General features: G+C 43.6%; 1 protein-coding gene across 3 annotated transcripts in view; it reads right to left on the reverse strand.

Annotated features, from left to right (window-relative positions):
* The window catches only part of MYH10 (myosin heavy chain 10), a 180237-nt gene that overhangs the window by 105866 nt on the left and 58189 nt on the right, over positions 1–16182 (reverse strand). For all 3 annotated transcript variants that reach the window (XM_006156399.3, XM_014590868.2, XM_014590869.2), the window contains exon 5: positions 145–247. In XM_006156399.3, coding sequence (XP_006156461.1) covers positions 145–247 — 103 coding nt within the window. The remainder of the gene's footprint in view (positions 1–144; positions 248–16182) is intronic.

Here is a 16182-nt window from a genome sequence, read left to right on the forward strand (position 1 = left end):
AGAGCGGTTGGGTGGGGGTGGTGAGACAAGGGATCTGTCAGGAAGGGCAGTGCAAGGCGTAGACCTGTTTCCTTGGTTTTCTTTCTGCAATAGTAAAAAGAATAAAACTAATATTTGGAAAGCAATGAGAGAGCACAAACTTACAGGAATATTATGGTCCTTTCTTCCTTTATGTGAAGAAGCGACGTGGGCAAGGTACTGAATGACTTTCTTAGTATTTTCTGTCTTCCCTGCACCTGATTCACCCCTGAAAGAAATATCCACAGGCTGCTTTAGAGAAAGCTCAGCACTCGCAGTCCAAAATGGCAGTTGTGAAGGTTAAAATAAGCTGGAATAAGAATATTTTAAAAACAAGAAAATATTGTGAGCAGTAGCTAGGAAAAAGTTTTAAAGGTACTGAATAACCCCAAATATTTCTTGGTAGACGCCAGTAAGAGGACACAGGAAAATGTCCACGACACTTTCATTTCTCCTTATGGGTGGGAGATTCTGCCAGGCAAGCTTTATTACAAACTCCTCAGCACCAGAAACATTCAACACTGCAAATGGAGAATTCCTAAAATGATTTTTTTAAAGGGTTAACTGAATCTAAAGGATCTGGAAGAACTCTGGGATGCCCACTGGTTACTGATCTTCATCTTCAAAGTCACTGGAAATCTTAGATCACTTTCCAAAGCAGGCTATGGATGCTTCCCTCTGCTGGACAGCACTGGAACTTACTTACAACTCCTTACAGATCTTTCCACAGGGACCAGCAGGTGGCGTGGTGGTTAAGGAACTGGACTTCCACATGGTTGACCACAGTTCGAGTCTCAGACCCTAGTGGCTTTCTCTCTCTCTGGTGAGCACACGTGTCCTACAGCAAATTAAGTAATAATAGTAATAATAAAATAAAAGTAATTCTTAAAAAAAAAAAAAAAAAAAAACCTCCCCATTGATCACTAGCCTCATGCAACAGGCTCCCTGATGGCAAGGACTACAGTCTCATGTGGTTGTTTCTTGTTTTGCATTTTTGTTGCCACAGGGCACGTGTGCTCACCAGAGAGAGGAGGAGGAAGGATGCACCCCAGAGAGGGGCGTGGTCATGCTGTGATTCCCTTCTCTCCCACTTTTCCATCCCACTGGGATTTGGGGTATACACGCACACGCTTTTCAAGCTGTTGGGACTGGGATCCGAACCACAGTCAGCCATGTGGGAGATCCAGTCCCCCTCCCCGCTAGACAAGGAGCTAGCCCTGTTTGTTTTTTTAAATGTGAGTAACCTTGCACAGCAACTGCTGGCATGTAGGCAGTCCACAATTGGTTACCAAATAAATAAATAAATAAATAAAAGTGAATACTACGAATTTTGCTGTGAATGGGGACAAATGTCATCACTTTATATGATTCCTATTTACAAACAAGGTCGGCACATTTCAAAAGTTACTTTTTATTTCTATTCATTAGGAAGCTTGAAAGTTAGATAGGTTGAAAGTTAGATAGATTGGCTTCTTTGCTCACATATTTAAGGTTCCCTAAGATGTGATCAAAGTAAATCTACCTTTACAATCATTAAAATCTCAATTTGGATCATAAAAAAAATCAAATATTTAATTAGATTAATTTTCCTTAAAATTAAGAACAGAAACTCATAAAGGTTATTAAACATATCACTATGTAACATTCCTCTAAGTGTTTGTCTAAGGCTTGAGAATCTAATTTTTCTAAGTAAACCTTGATCCTTCCTTAGAATTGTGCTATTTGAGGTGCCCACAACAAAATTTTCAGGAACCTTCTGGTTACATTGTAACTCTCTGCACCCAGATAACCACAATCCCAACCACAAGGTGGGCTGGGGAAAGAGATCTGTTGACACCTGAATGGCCTTGAGTAAGGAAATTATTTCCTCTGGGCCCCCAAATTCCAATATATAAAATATAGGCAGTAGGCTAGACCAAAATTTGTGATTCTAGATATAACCCACTTACTGATTTATAAAAATATTTATTTATTTATTTTTAATTTGCCAGAGGGCATGTGCACTTGGAGAGAGACTGAGAGAGAGAAAGGAAGAGAGAGAAGCATTCCCCTCATGGCAGACGGTCATGCTGCAATTCCTTCTCCATTTTCTTTCAGGACTTTGAGGACTCTCTCTCTCTCTCTCTCTCTCCTGGCATGTTTTACAAGCCACTGGGTCCAGGACGCCAACCACACAGTCAGCCCTGTGGGATCCAATTGCCCTAACTACCACACTACCAGTTGGCATGAGAGTATTTTATATAATAAGCTTATTAACTACTTCTTGAGTTATACCAAAAATAGACCTCTTTGTTTTGCCATGTGGAAGTTTTTGACTCTTAGATACTCAGATCTGCCAAAGTTTTATTTTACATTTCTGTCAGCTATTCATGTTTAAAAAGCCCTTTCCTGCATCAAGATTATATTTCATCCATAATCTCCTCTTTATAACATCTGTATTATTATATACATCTGTATTTTCTTCTAGAAATTGTTTTCCTCTATACCCTATAGATGAGAAAGCATCCCCAAGGAGGATGGCTACGCTTCAATCCCTTCTCCTCCATTCTCCCCTTGGGATTCTGGAAGCACATGCACATATATGCCTTGCATACTTTTCTAGCTACTAGGTCTGGGACTCAAACCGTGGTCAGTCATGTGAGATTCAACATTGTTAACCTCCATGCCACCTGCTGGCCCTCTTCTACAATTTTGATGGTTTCACTTTTTACAATGAAACCTTTAAGCAATGTGGGAAAAAATGTATGGTTTCAGGTAAGGACTTCATCTAACACATCCTAGTATTAGTACTTGACAAAGACAGTTCTCCAGCAATCAGAAATGTTATGCTTACTTATACTTATTTTTTTATAGGTATGGCTTATTCCAAAGCTAGTACCATATTGTAGTAGTTTTGAAATATGACTAACCAGAACACCCACCATTGTTCTTTGAAAGGAAAAAGAAATCGAGTAGTCTTTGAGGTTTATTTTTTAAAGATAAGCTTTGAGGTCTCCACCCCACTTTTCTCGTGTAAATATTTTTTTCATTTTTTAAAAAAGAATTATTTTATTATTACTACTTTTAAATTTGAACAGAGACAAAGAGAGAGAGTGAAAAGCAAACCACCAGGCCTAGGACTCGAACCGTGGTCAGCCATGTGAGAACCCAGCACCCCAACTACCAGGCCACCTGCTGGTCCCTCAGGTAAGTTTCGCATTTTTCTAAGTTCAGAACAAGCAAGGGCCACATTTGCCTTATTCATCCTTGACATCTTAGTACCTAGGACAGATACTTGATACTTAGCCCTCAACAAATCGGGTTTGAACTGTGAAAGAGCTCTTATATAAAGGTATTTCTCAATTTCCACTACTGTAAATGCATTTTTTCCTTATGATTCTTTTTTTCACAGAATCATTAATTTTTTTATTTATTTTTATTTTTGAGAGGTTTTTGCTATAGTGCGTGTGTGCTCGCCAGACAGACAGAGAGAGGCATAGAGACAGAAAGCGAGAAATCACCCCCCAGGGGGGATGATCATGCCGCAATCCCTTCTCCTCCATTCTCCTCTTGGGATCTTGGGCACGCACGCACACGCGCCCGGCATGAGTTCTAAGCCACCGGGTCCGGGACGCGAAGCACAGTCGACCACGTGGGAGTCCAGCGACATAGCCATTACGCTAACTGCTGGTTCCCTAGAATCATTTATTTTATTTATTATTATCATTATTTTGAATTTGCTATAGGACACACACGCTCACCAGTGAGAGAGAGAGAGAAAGTGAGAAAGCAAGTTACATGGTCTGGGATTCAAACTGCAGTCAGCCATGTGGGACGTCAGGGCCCTAACCATCATGCCACCTGGTGCACCCTCCCTTATTAATTTCTTAGTAACATTTTCTTTTCTCTAGCTTACTTTTCTTGTAAAAGTTCACTGCATAATACATGTAACATATAAAATAGGTGTTAATTATTTATGTTATCAGTAACCCTTCCTATCAACAGTTGGCTATTAACAATTCAGTTTTTGAGGGGCTGGCGAGTGGTGTGGTGGTTAAGGGCGCTGGACTCCCACATGGCCGACCATGGTTCAAGTCCCGGACCTGGCGTCTTGCTTTCTCACTCCCGTCCAACCTCTCTCTGTCCCTCTCTGGTCAAATTAAACTAAGTAAGTAAATAAATAAAGTTAAATAAAATAATTCCTTTAAAAATTTTAAAAAGTTAAGTTTTTGAGAAGTTAAAGGTTAAATGTGGAGCCAGTTAAGGTGCTAGAGCCCTGATGGCCAAATGCGTGCTTCATGCTTCAGACCCTGCAGCTTGAAAAACAGGCTGGGCATGTGTACACGTGTGTCCACAATCCTGAGAGGAGAATGGAGAAGGGACTTGTGATGTAGCCAGTCCCTCTGGGAGATGATTTCTTACACCCCCAACCCCCGTCTCTACCAGATGAAGACATGTACCCTATAGCAAAAAATAAAATAAAAAAAGTTAAAAATGAGTTTTAGGACTCTGGGGAGTTGGTGCCCTTAACTTCCAAGTTATTGAAGGGTCAACTGTACACTGTTGAATCAATGAATGAATGTAGGCCATTTTTTAAAAAATTATAATCTCTACATAAAATTCTTGTGTATCTTTGTGGGCTTAAAACTTTTTTTTTTAAAGTTTATTCCTAAGTACTTTTCAAATTTTTTGTTCTGTCACTAATGTTCTTAAATAATCACTGTATTTTCTTTTTCTTTTTAAAAAGAATTATTTATTTAATTTTATTTATTACTAGTGTTGTTTTTTAAATTTGCTATAGAGCACTTGTGCTCGCCAGAGAGAGAGAGAGAGAGGAGGAGAGCTGGAAAGTGAGAAACCAAGCCTCCAGGTCCAGGACTCTAACCATGGTTGGCCATGTGGGAGTCCAGTGCCTTAACTACCACACCACCTACTGGCCCCTCATCACTCTATCTTCTACCTGGCTACCACTAGTACATAGATCAAGTGATGATTTTCAATCATTCATTCAGTCCTCATTCATTTGTTCACCAATTATTTACACATCAACCTCTATGTATCATGCATTCTTGTACGTATGTGGGGTACAGCTGTGCGTCAGGCTCTCGCCCTTGTACAGCTCTAGTTTAAAGGGCACACAAAACAAACAAAAACAAACAAGGTGATTTCAGGAGGTGAGGAATGCAACGAAGGAAATAAGATGCTGAAAATACAAAAACGAGAAAGGAGGACCACCACCAATGGTCAGGGAATGGCCTCCTGAAAGAGGCGCAGGAGGAGCCATAAAGAGCTGGGAAAGTGTTCAGGTGGATGGAGGAGCAGATCAAGAGCCCCAAGGTAGGAGGAGCGTGAGGAAGGGATTGGACACCTGTCGGAATTTGACATCAAGAATGATCAAGGCAGGGGGAACCAGCAGTTAGCGTAATGGCTATGTTGCTGGACTCCCACGTAGTCCTATAGTGAAAATCTATCCAAAAAAAAAAAAGAATGATCAAAGTAGGGAGGGCTGGGAGAGCCTGAGGAGGTAGGAAGGGCCCCTAGAGGTCACAGAACTTGGATAGTTTCCGACTTTCTCTGTTCTGTTCTTAATTGAATCCAAGATACTTACTTCAATGTTAACCATAGAGCTAAGTGGCTGGTTTGAAACAGACGATTTTCCATTATGCTGAGAAACGAGCTGCTCACTATGCTGATGATTACCTGCCTTGAAAACAGCTGTGACCGTGAACTTTTCAGCCACACCTGCCTTCCAGCTAGCCTGTGGTAGGACACGTGCCAGTGGGTCTTTAAAACATTTCTTGGGGGGAGTGGGGCAACAGGTGGTGTGGTGGTGAAGGCGCTGGACTCCCGCATGGCCCACTGCAGGTCAAGCTCCAGACCTGGTGGCTTGCTCTCTCCCTTTTGCTCTCACTCCCTCTCTCACTTTCATTTGCTCTCCTCCTCTCTGGTGAGTGCATATGTGTCCTATGGCAGATTAAAATAATAATATATATATATACACACACACACACACACACATACATACATATCTTTATTTAATTATATATCTAATATATTTTCTAATATATATACACACACATATATTAGATATATAATTAAATAAATATTTCTTTAGAAACAAAAGCACGTTTCTCCCCGCCAGTCGCACTTGGCTACACTCCAGCAGTTCTTACACATTCTGCCCTTTCCGTGCTTCAGGTCTGGGCAACTGCTACGGGAAGCGCGGCTTCAAAGGCAGACCTATCCCAAACCTGACTGTTATACTCCCAAGAAAGGAGATCACGAGCCTTACATTCCCTCGTTTAAGATGGGGATTGCTCCTGACGAAAAAGGTGTTGAAGAAAGAATAAGGTCCAAGGAAGGTTCGTAATTAATATTTAACAGACATTAGCCATTACCGTCCACTCAAAAGTTCATCCCTGTACGAGCGATAATGGGAATTACTAGACTCTCGGGTACTTTATTAATCGACGGTGTTAGTGTGGTAGTAGAACGTGGCTGTGCAGTCAAAATGACCTGCCTAGAATCAGGCCCTTCTACAACTCCCCAGCTATGGGGCTTTGGCCTAATCATTCATTCATTCATTCATTCATTCATTTATTTATTTATTTATTTATTTATTTATTTATCGAGGAGGTTTTGCTATAGGGTGCGTGTGCTGACCAGAAAGACAGGGAGAAACAGAGACAGAAAGTGATAAATCACCTCTCCCCGGGGGGATGGCCATGCCGCAATCCCTTCTCCTCTTGGGATCTTGGGCACACACGCACACGAGCCCGGTGTGAGTTTAAGCCATTGGGTCCAGGACTCGAACCGTGGTCAACTACATGGAAGTTTAGCAATGTAGCCATTACACCATCTACTGGTCCCGCTTTGGCCTAATTATTTAGCTTACCTTTCTGAGATTCAGTTTATACACATCTAAATTGAGATACAGCCATTAGATAACACACATGAAGAGCCAGGCACTGTGCCTGACCAAAAGGCTCTCGCTAAGGCTACCAGCAGTGGTAGCACTAGCTTTGGCAGGAGCCTGGTGATCCCGGAATGCAGACCTTAACAGAAGTACAAAGGGAAACTGACTTGACTCCAATATGAAGAAGGTGGCAGGATCAAAGGAGGAGTTTTTGGAAGGGGAAGAAATAAAACAAAGCAATGGGAAATGGCGCCCTTGCCCAGATGGAAGCAGAGGAAACAAAGCAGCATGCTTCGAATCCCAGATCCAGTAGTTTGAAAAATACACTGGGCGCCTGTGTGGGCCCAAAATCCAGAGGAGAGATGGCAGCACGGCCCGCCTCCTGGAGGTCGACTTCTCACTTCCCCTCTCGCTCTCCTTCTCTCTCCCCAAGCAAGCATACACGCCTTACAGCAAACTAAAACAAAACAAAACAAAACAAATACCAGCGAAGGACTAGGAAACCAAAATGAAAGTTCAGCAGACTTCTCTGGAAGAAAATTAGTTACGGGAATCCTTAGAAAAGTGAACAACAGGCTAAGACCTCAAGAATGAGGAGGACAAAAGAAATCTGACCTCATTTCTACCAACAGAGCAAGTTGTGACGATGAAGTTTTATAGTCAGTGGCGAGCTGTTTCTGTCTGGTCTAGGATGGAACACAGTGAAGGGGAAAGGCTGCCAACCCCCCCGGCCCCCATGCTCTGAAAAACCCTATCCACCCACAGACTGGGAGAAGGACAAAATTCACTAAAGGGTATAACTGGAGCCTCTGGCTGGGGCTGCTGTGTCCCTGTTTGGACATAAACGATGAGGAGTTTCCACGCTATGGCACCTGCATTATCTAGCGAGGTCTATGGTTTCACTGGCTTCTCAAAGGGGCATGCAACTCCAAACAAAAACATTAATAACGACAGAGTAAATAAGCAGTGAGGCTGACCTCTAAGACCTGACAATCCCAGGATCTTTCCCCAGATCTCTTCTGGACCACAGGAATTTGCCTAGCGAGCAATCTTTTCCCCAGATCTTTATTGTTTTTTGTTTGTTTGTTTTTGAGAGAGATTCTTTGCTATAGGGCACATCTGTTCACTGGAGAGACAGAGACCAAGTGAGAAATCACCCCCAAGAGGGGATGGTCATTCTCCTCTTGGGATTTTGGGCATGCACGCACAAGCACCAGGCGTGAGTCTCAAGACTCCAGGTCTGGGACTTGAACCAGGGTCGGCTGTGAGGGAGTCCAATGACGACACAACCATTACTCTGTCTCTGGATAGCTGAAGCACTGAATTTAGTCTAGCTTCAGAAACACGCTGTGCCTGAAGTTCTTGTTTTAGAACCTCAATTTGAAAAACACTACATATACCCCCTCCCCATACATAACACTGACATAATGTTAGATGATTTCCTATAATTGAAAACTATTTCTTTGGGAGGTGTAGCAGAAGTACCTGCAGTGCGGTGTCATGCTGTGGGGAAGAGAGATGGATCTGTAAATCTTGAACGAGGTTCTGCCTGCCTGAGGCAGCTGCTGTGCGGAGACCCCCCGGGTGAAGCCACCACCACGTCTGACCAGGAAGCAAAACCCTCAGCTGAGGACTTGGGGGCAAGGAAGACGGAAGATACATTAAACTCAAAGTCAGTGGACAGGATGGCAGTGAGAGTCACTTCAAAGTGAAAGTGACAATGCATCTAAAGAAACCCAAAGGATCATACTGTCAAAGAGGGAGTTCCAAAGAATCCACTCAGGTTTCTCTTCGAAGGTCAGAGAATTGATGAAAATCATATTCCAAAAGAACTGGGAATGGAAGAGGAAGATGTGATTAAAGTTTATCAGGAATAAATGAGAAGGGAGAGTCATTCGATGGTTTGGATTTTCTTTTTATTACTTTTTCTTTTCCCTCAGTTATTTTTTTATTTTTAAAAATAGTTCTTTTGTTGAAAACGGGCTCCCCATGTCTCTAAAACATCTGGCAATTTGAATCCTAATGCTCACTATTCGTTATTGTTCGTTTCATTGCGCTGATTTTCGGTGATCAAGCCTCAGCTCCCTTCACAGCGCCCTCTCCTTTATAAAAGTTACCCCTGTCCAAGAGAGGACACCGGTTTCAGGACTCTGCATGTCCAGGCTTGTGGTGATAACCAAGACCGGCCAGTGTGAGTGTTCACCGTGACTTGCCAACTGGCCCTGAAGTTTCAGCATGTGACTGCTCCGCTCCTGGGCTATGACTTCCACTGGGAGGCGGAAGTTTTTCAGAGAACTGAACTGTAGTAAAATGACTTCCTTAACTCAAAGTTATTTGTAAAATCTGAGGGTCTCAACCAAAAGAAGAGGAATATTAGATTGGAGTCAAGATGACAGAGAGCTCACTATCTCCAAAGAAGGCCTCACTGAAGAGAATGCATTTTAAGATGAAAAATAATCTTGTTGGAAGAGCCCAGAAAAGTTCTAATTTCCATTAGCAGCTAGTAAAGTTATCCATGCAGAAGCGTATACAACAAAACATTGCTCTTTTTGATTTTATTTGTACTTTTTGGCCTGGGATATGAGTTTTAAATGGATACTGTCTGTACCAGCTTCATTAAAATAAACAACACTTGTAAAAATCGTAAACAAAACAAAACAAAACACTCTTCCTTTGGAAAGGAGACTACTAGAAGACCAGAGATTTAGTGTTCACGACAGGCTTGGGTTCAAGTCGCCCTCGACCACACGGACACTAGCGAGCATCAGGTCTCGGAGGGCATGATATACAAACTGGGACTGCAATGGCATTGCCAAGATGAATGGAGGTAACACTTGCAGAGATATTAGCTCCCTCTCTTTGTGTATTTGCTGGGAACATTTTAGACTTCTACGTATAGGTTGACCTGCATATCCCCCACCACCATAACTCTCCAACTCTGAGGACTTGAGGACCCCTTAGTCAATAGAAAAGCAAACTGGGGTCTGAGAGGTACTGTCTGATCCGGGTCACAGAGCTCACGGCAGAGCTCCTGGGTCATCGGAAATGTCGTGACACATTTTTGCATAGAAAAATGCAGAAAAACATGGCACGACTTTTCCAATGACCCCAGAGAACAAGAAAGCACCAGAATTCCGTCTGACCACAGAGCAGTTTTTTAGCTGCACCACACGGATGCCTTAGGTGTTTAATCAATTCTATCAATTTGGTTTCCTTAAAATCTTTAGGGCATGCTGCTCCTAGCAGGAATCAACTGTTCTCAATCTGGGAGGCTTGGCCAACACCACTTAATGTAATATTTGTATATAACAAAACTCTCTTATTAAAAACAAAACAAAACATTATCACATCTTGATAGAAGGACATCGTTAAGCAATCTTTATCTGATGATTGTTACATCATACTCAAATATACTGAAAGAGGAGAAAAACTTGGGTTAACCAGCTAATACTGTAAGAGTCAGAAAATACAAGCAGTTTATTCTTTATAAGTGCAGCTTAAGGGCCAGCAGGTAGCATGGTGTTTAAGGTGCTGGACTCTCACATGGCCAACTGTGGTTCAAGTCCCAGGCACGGTGGCTTGCAAATCGCTCCAGGTGCACGTGAGTGAGTGCCCAGCATTCCAGGAGAATGGAGAAGGGACTGTGGCATGACCATCTACCTCGGAAGGTGATTTCTCACCTTCTCTCTCACTGTCTCTCTGTCGTTCTCGGGGGAGTGCACATGCCCTTATGGCAAAAATACTTAAAAAGGGGGAGGGGGCAGCGGGGGGGGGTTGGCAGCTTCAAAGAATAGAGAACTTCCTTCACCAAGAGGGGCTGTTCTGTGAATTTTATATCTAAAGAGAAGGAAAGTCAACAGGAGAGTTACACTCTTAACAGAACTGTGCTTCCAATGATATGGATGTGAGTGTGAAAGACTTTGCTCTGGGGCCAGCAGGGAGTATAGAGATTAAGGCAGTTGGATCCTGCATGGCCAACACTGCAGTTCGAGTCACAGAGCCGATGGCTTGAAAATCAGGGAGGGCCACCCGGTGGCATAGTGGTCAAGGTGCTGGACTTCCACATGCCTAACCATGGTTCAAGTCCTGGACCTAGCAGCTTGCTTTCTCACTTTCTCTTTCTCTGTCTATCTCTGTTCAAATTTAAAAACAATAATAATATAAATAATATTAAAGACATAATTATTTTTTAAAAAGAAAGAAAATCATGACAGGTGCACTTGCACGCGTGCTCAAAAATCACAAGAGGATAATGAGGGAGACTGTGCTGTGGCCGTCCCCTCCAGGGGTCATTTCTCACTTTCCTTCTCTCTCTCTCTGGCAAAGACATACGCTCTATAACAAAGCTAAGAGAGAGAAAGGAAGACGGCCCTCTGGTGCAGGGTGTCCTGTGTGTCTTCCTCAGACATGATGAGCACACTACGCGATCACAACGAACAATGATGAGCACGCAGCGGGTGTGCAGCTGGGAGCTGACAGCGCCTGGCCGGAGTCTGCAGAACCACAGCCTTGCTGGGTGGCTGTGGGCAGATGAAGCCGGAGTGTAAATTGGATCATTCTTTTGGGGAAAAGGGAAAATAGAGGGTAAACAAGTAAAAAGGTAAAGCATAAAGAGAAGCTATCAAACTACTTTCCGAATTGACAAAAGCAATCTCATGTTACTTCTAAGTTATTTTCTCTTTGTGACGCTATGTACACATAGGAACTTCATATAAAAGAGAGGCGACCACCTGGCTGTTCTCATGCAGGAAACTTACCTACTCGGCTGTGTTCTAAGTGTAAGAAGACCCTGTCTGGCGAATCCTCAAAGGCACTGCAGAACATACCCTATTTTCTTAAAAACTAAGTACATAGTTTCACATCTTCATCTTTCTCAAGTCACAATGTAACTTTGTAATGGGTAGGGACTAAAAAAGTTGTTACTAAATACTACAACTGGGAGAAGGTAGAACTGAGAAAACATGCTGAGGCAGAAAGAAGTGGGGGTGGAAGGGTGTGAGAGGGACTTCTTGGGGTGATGTACTTTTTGTCTTCTGTATCTTTTTTTTTCCTTTAAGAACTATTTTTATTTAATTTTATTTATTTGTTTATTTTAATTTGACCATAGAGGGGCAGAGTGAGAGAGACAGAGAGGTAAAGTAATAAATCAAGCTGCCAGGTCCGAGACTTGAACCACGGTCGGCCATGTGGGAGTCCAGCACCTTTAACCACCACACCACCTGCTAGCCCCCCCACCCCCCCATCTTCTGTATCTTGATAAAAGATATGGTTACACGAATGACTCAGCAAATGTAAACAGGATCTGGGTATTTCATTACATGTGAATTCTATGTCAAAAGAAAAAAATGTAAATATTGGACTTCAGTTGATGCTATATAAGCTTAAGTATTTAGAAGAATATGTACTGATATCTATAATTTAACCTGAAATGCATCTGATAAAGGGATTAATAGTCCACTAAAGTGCTGTGAAAATTACTTATAGCTCAAAACACCTCACCAATCAGCCAAAAATAAATATCAAAACTTTGGCAGAGCCACCTGTAAATACAGCTGCCACTGGTTCCCTCTCAGGGAAGTTTCCTGGCTGGGAAAAAACCGACTCAATTTGCCATTAGTATCAAAAAGCCCAAGAGGTCCAGCCCCATAACCGCAGTGGTTAAAGGAGCCAGCTCTGAAATGACAAACCAAAGTTCAAATCTCAGCTCCAGTGGCTTGGAAAACACCCCAGGTGCACATACATGCATGCATGTGTACAAAATCCCGACATGATGGAGAAATAGGAGAGAAGAGATTGTAGCGTGACCACACCCTACTGGGAGATGCTTTCTTCCGGTGTCTCTTTCCAGTGAGCATACCTCCCCTCTGCCAATTAAAAAAAAAAAACCCGTAGAACATTCCATATTCTCCCACTGAAGCCCTAAACTCCCTCTTTCTGCTCTTATGAAGTTTAGTATATAAGCCTCTTTTTGGGTTGTCAGAAAAGTCATGACTTTTTTCTTTTTAATGTTTTTCTGTGCAAAATGCATGATGACTTTTCCCACAACCCGGTATTTCTGGTAATTGGGCAAGTAACTTCTTGTTAAGTACTCACATGCATGCGCAGGTAAATAAACCTTGCCTTTCTCCTGTTAATTTTACTGCCAGCTAATTTGCAGGCCCCAGCCACGGGTCCGAATTAGAAGAGGAAAAGTTTTCCTCTCAACGCAAACAATAAGATGGACTGCTGGTTGGCTAGAGGGACGAACAAGCCCACAGATAAAACAAAGCAAACATGGGACCAGCAGTTGGCGTAATGGCTATGTTGCTGGACTCCCATGTAGTTGACCGCAGTTCGAGTCCTGGACCCGGTGACTTAAACTCACGCTGGGCGCGTGTGTGTGTGTGCCGAAGATCCTGAGAGGAGAATGGAGAAGAAGGGATTGCGGCGTGGCCATTCTCCCTGGGGGGTGATTTCTCCCTTTCTGTCTCTCTGTCCCTCCCTTTCTGGCGAACGCACATGACATATGGCAAAAACCTCTCAAAAGAACAAAAAAAAAAAAAAAAAAACCACAACCAAAAAAACACATATAACTACAAAGCAAGCACAGTAACATATGTACCCTAATGGTAGAACCTAGGTGGTGGATGTGTCAGTGTTTACTTGCAAAAACGTTTCAACTTTAAGCTTGAAATATAAGAAAATGTTGGAAAAGGCAAAAAGAAAGAAAGAAACCAAGCAAGGTACTGGATGACTGCTACTTTATGTCTAAGAAGAGATCACCCAGGCGCTAGAAGACTTACCCAAACAGCCAGGCCTCGTAGTCAATGACAGACAAATGTCAGCCCACAGTGAGGTCAACTGTCTAATGACAAGTGCTAGTTAGTGTCTGTGATGGTCACTTTGGGTGACAAAAGTAAATTGGTGCTCACTGACCTTTCAATCTGTCAGACCATAGTCACCCTCCACCCCCCAGATGTTTCCGGCTTCTTGACACTCTCAAAAGTCCTCATCAAAAAAGGTCAAGCAAGCTCTGAAACCACCCACCCTGGCCCTTGTGACTCAGCGTGCTATCACAGTGACAATGCTGCAGACGGGCGACCGGCATGTTCTGTTCCTCCCGAGCGCAGGAGCATAATGGAGTGCCCACCACAGTGCTCAGTGCTCGCTCACAAAGGGTCTCCCTGACGAGCTTCCCGGTGTGGCTTTATTCTAGTAACCAATGTGATAGGGTAAAGAATTTGGCTGGTCTTTGTTCCCAGTTCACAGGAGGGTGCCTCAAAGTTACTGGAGTTAGGGGGAACCAGCAGTTAGTGTAATGGCTATGTCGCTGGACTCCCACGTAGTCGACCATGGTTCGCGTCCCGGACCTGGTGGCTTAAACTCACGCCGGGCATGTGTGTGTACGTGCCCAAGATCCCGAGAGGAGAATGGAGGAGAAGGGACTGCGGCGTGACCATCCCCCCTAGGGGGTGATTTCTCGCTTTCTGTCTCTATGTCTCTCTCTGTCTGTCTGGCGAGTGCACGCGCCCTATAACAGGAAAAAAAAAAGTTACTGGAGTTAGGGATCGTTGTGATTCGTGATGGGCCCTAAAAATTTATTCAGTAAAGTGACTCACGTTGGGTCCCTAAAGTTTCAGGATAGGGACTGGTCAGGCAGAAAAAGGAAAAACTAAAGGAATGAAAGCATGCCTTGGGGGTTCGGGGCTGGAGCCATTGATGAAACCAGCCTGACCTCCTGGGAGGGCAACAGGGCTGGAGACTGATCAAGTTCAATCCTGGGGCCAGTGATCCAATCCATCATGCCTAGGGAATGAAACAAAAAACCTTCTGGACTCTAGAGCCAAGGTAAGTTTCCTGGTTCAAAACAAACGCCCTCCCCCCTTTTTATTGAAAAAAAAAAAGATTCCTTATTTGTATTTGTTGTTATTATTATTTTTAATTTGCCCAGAAAGAAAGGAAAGGTGAGGAAGCAAGCCGCCAGGTCTGAGACTCAAACCGTGATTGGCCATGTGGGAGTCGAACACCTTAACCCCTGCACCATCTGCTGGGCCCAAAACGCATTTTTAAAATGGTAAGTGCCAAAAAGGTTTTAGGAAATTTCTGTAATTACTCTTTGAAACACAACCAGTACCATTTGTTTCTACAACTTCCTGATTTGTACTTAAACCTGTTTTCTTTTCTTTTTTTTGGGAGAGATTTTCGCTATAGGGCGCGTGCGCTCGCCAGACAGAGAGACAGAAAGCGAGAAATCACCCTCTAGGGGGATGGCCATGCCGCAATCCCTTCTCCTCCATTCTCCTCTCGGGATCTTGGGCGGGCACGCACACACACGCGCCTGGCGTGAGTTTTAAGTCACCGGGTCTGGGGACGCGAACTGTGGTCAACTACGTGAGAGTCCAGCAACATAGCCATAACGCTAACTGCTGGTTCCTTTAAACCTGTTTTCTTGGTTCTTCTTTAACTGTGAAATCTAATTTTTGTTGCTATTGTTTAAAAGTTATCCCTTTTGTGGCCAGTAGATGGCATGGTAGTTAAGGCGTTGGACTCCCACAGGGCCAAATTTGCAGTTCAAGTCCTGGACCCAGCAGCTTGAAAAATCACTCTGGGTGCGTGTATGTGTGTGTGTGTGCCCAAAATTCTGAAAGGAGAATGGGGGAGAAGGACCTGCAGTGTGGCTATCCCTCTTGGGGGTGATTTCTCACTTCCTCTCTCACAATCTCTGTCTCTCTCTCCTGAGCAAGCATATGAGCCCAAAGGCAAAAACCTCAGAAAACAAACAAACAAAAAAACTAGATGATTAAAAATATGGGGATGAGAAAAAGGGAGGCACCAAAGCAGACTGCAGGACTTTAACAGGAGGCCCTGAAAAACATGGCGTTGTTGACAGAGATAGAAACCGGGAGGTGCAGTAGCTGAGGAGTAAGGCTGGTGTTCCTTCCCCCCCACCTCCTGTTGCAGAATAACCTGTAGACTGCCTGAGGCCACTTCTCATCCACTGTCCTCTACCCTTGGATGGTTCCCTGGGTCACCCTTGCCTACTGGCACACTCATTCTTCAAGAAGTCATCACAGATGCCAGTGAGAATGGGGGTCTAGGGGGCCAGCAGGAGGTGTGGTGGTGAAGGCACTAGATTCTCACGTGGCCAATCACCCACAGCTCGAATCCTGAATCCCGTGACTTGAAAATCGCCCTGGGTGTGAGTGTGCAAGCCCACCATCTTGAGAGGAGAATGGAGATGGGACTGCAGCAAGGCCATCCCCCCTGGGAGGATGAGTTCTCTCTTTCCC

The sequence above is a fragment of the Tupaia chinensis genome, unplaced genomic scaffold (assembly GCF_000334495.1).
Source record: "Tupaia chinensis unplaced genomic scaffold, TupChi_1.0 Scaffold000493_1, whole genome shotgun sequence".
Classification (NCBI taxonomy): domain Eukaryota; kingdom Metazoa; phylum Chordata; class Mammalia; order Scandentia; family Tupaiidae; genus Tupaia; species Tupaia belangeri.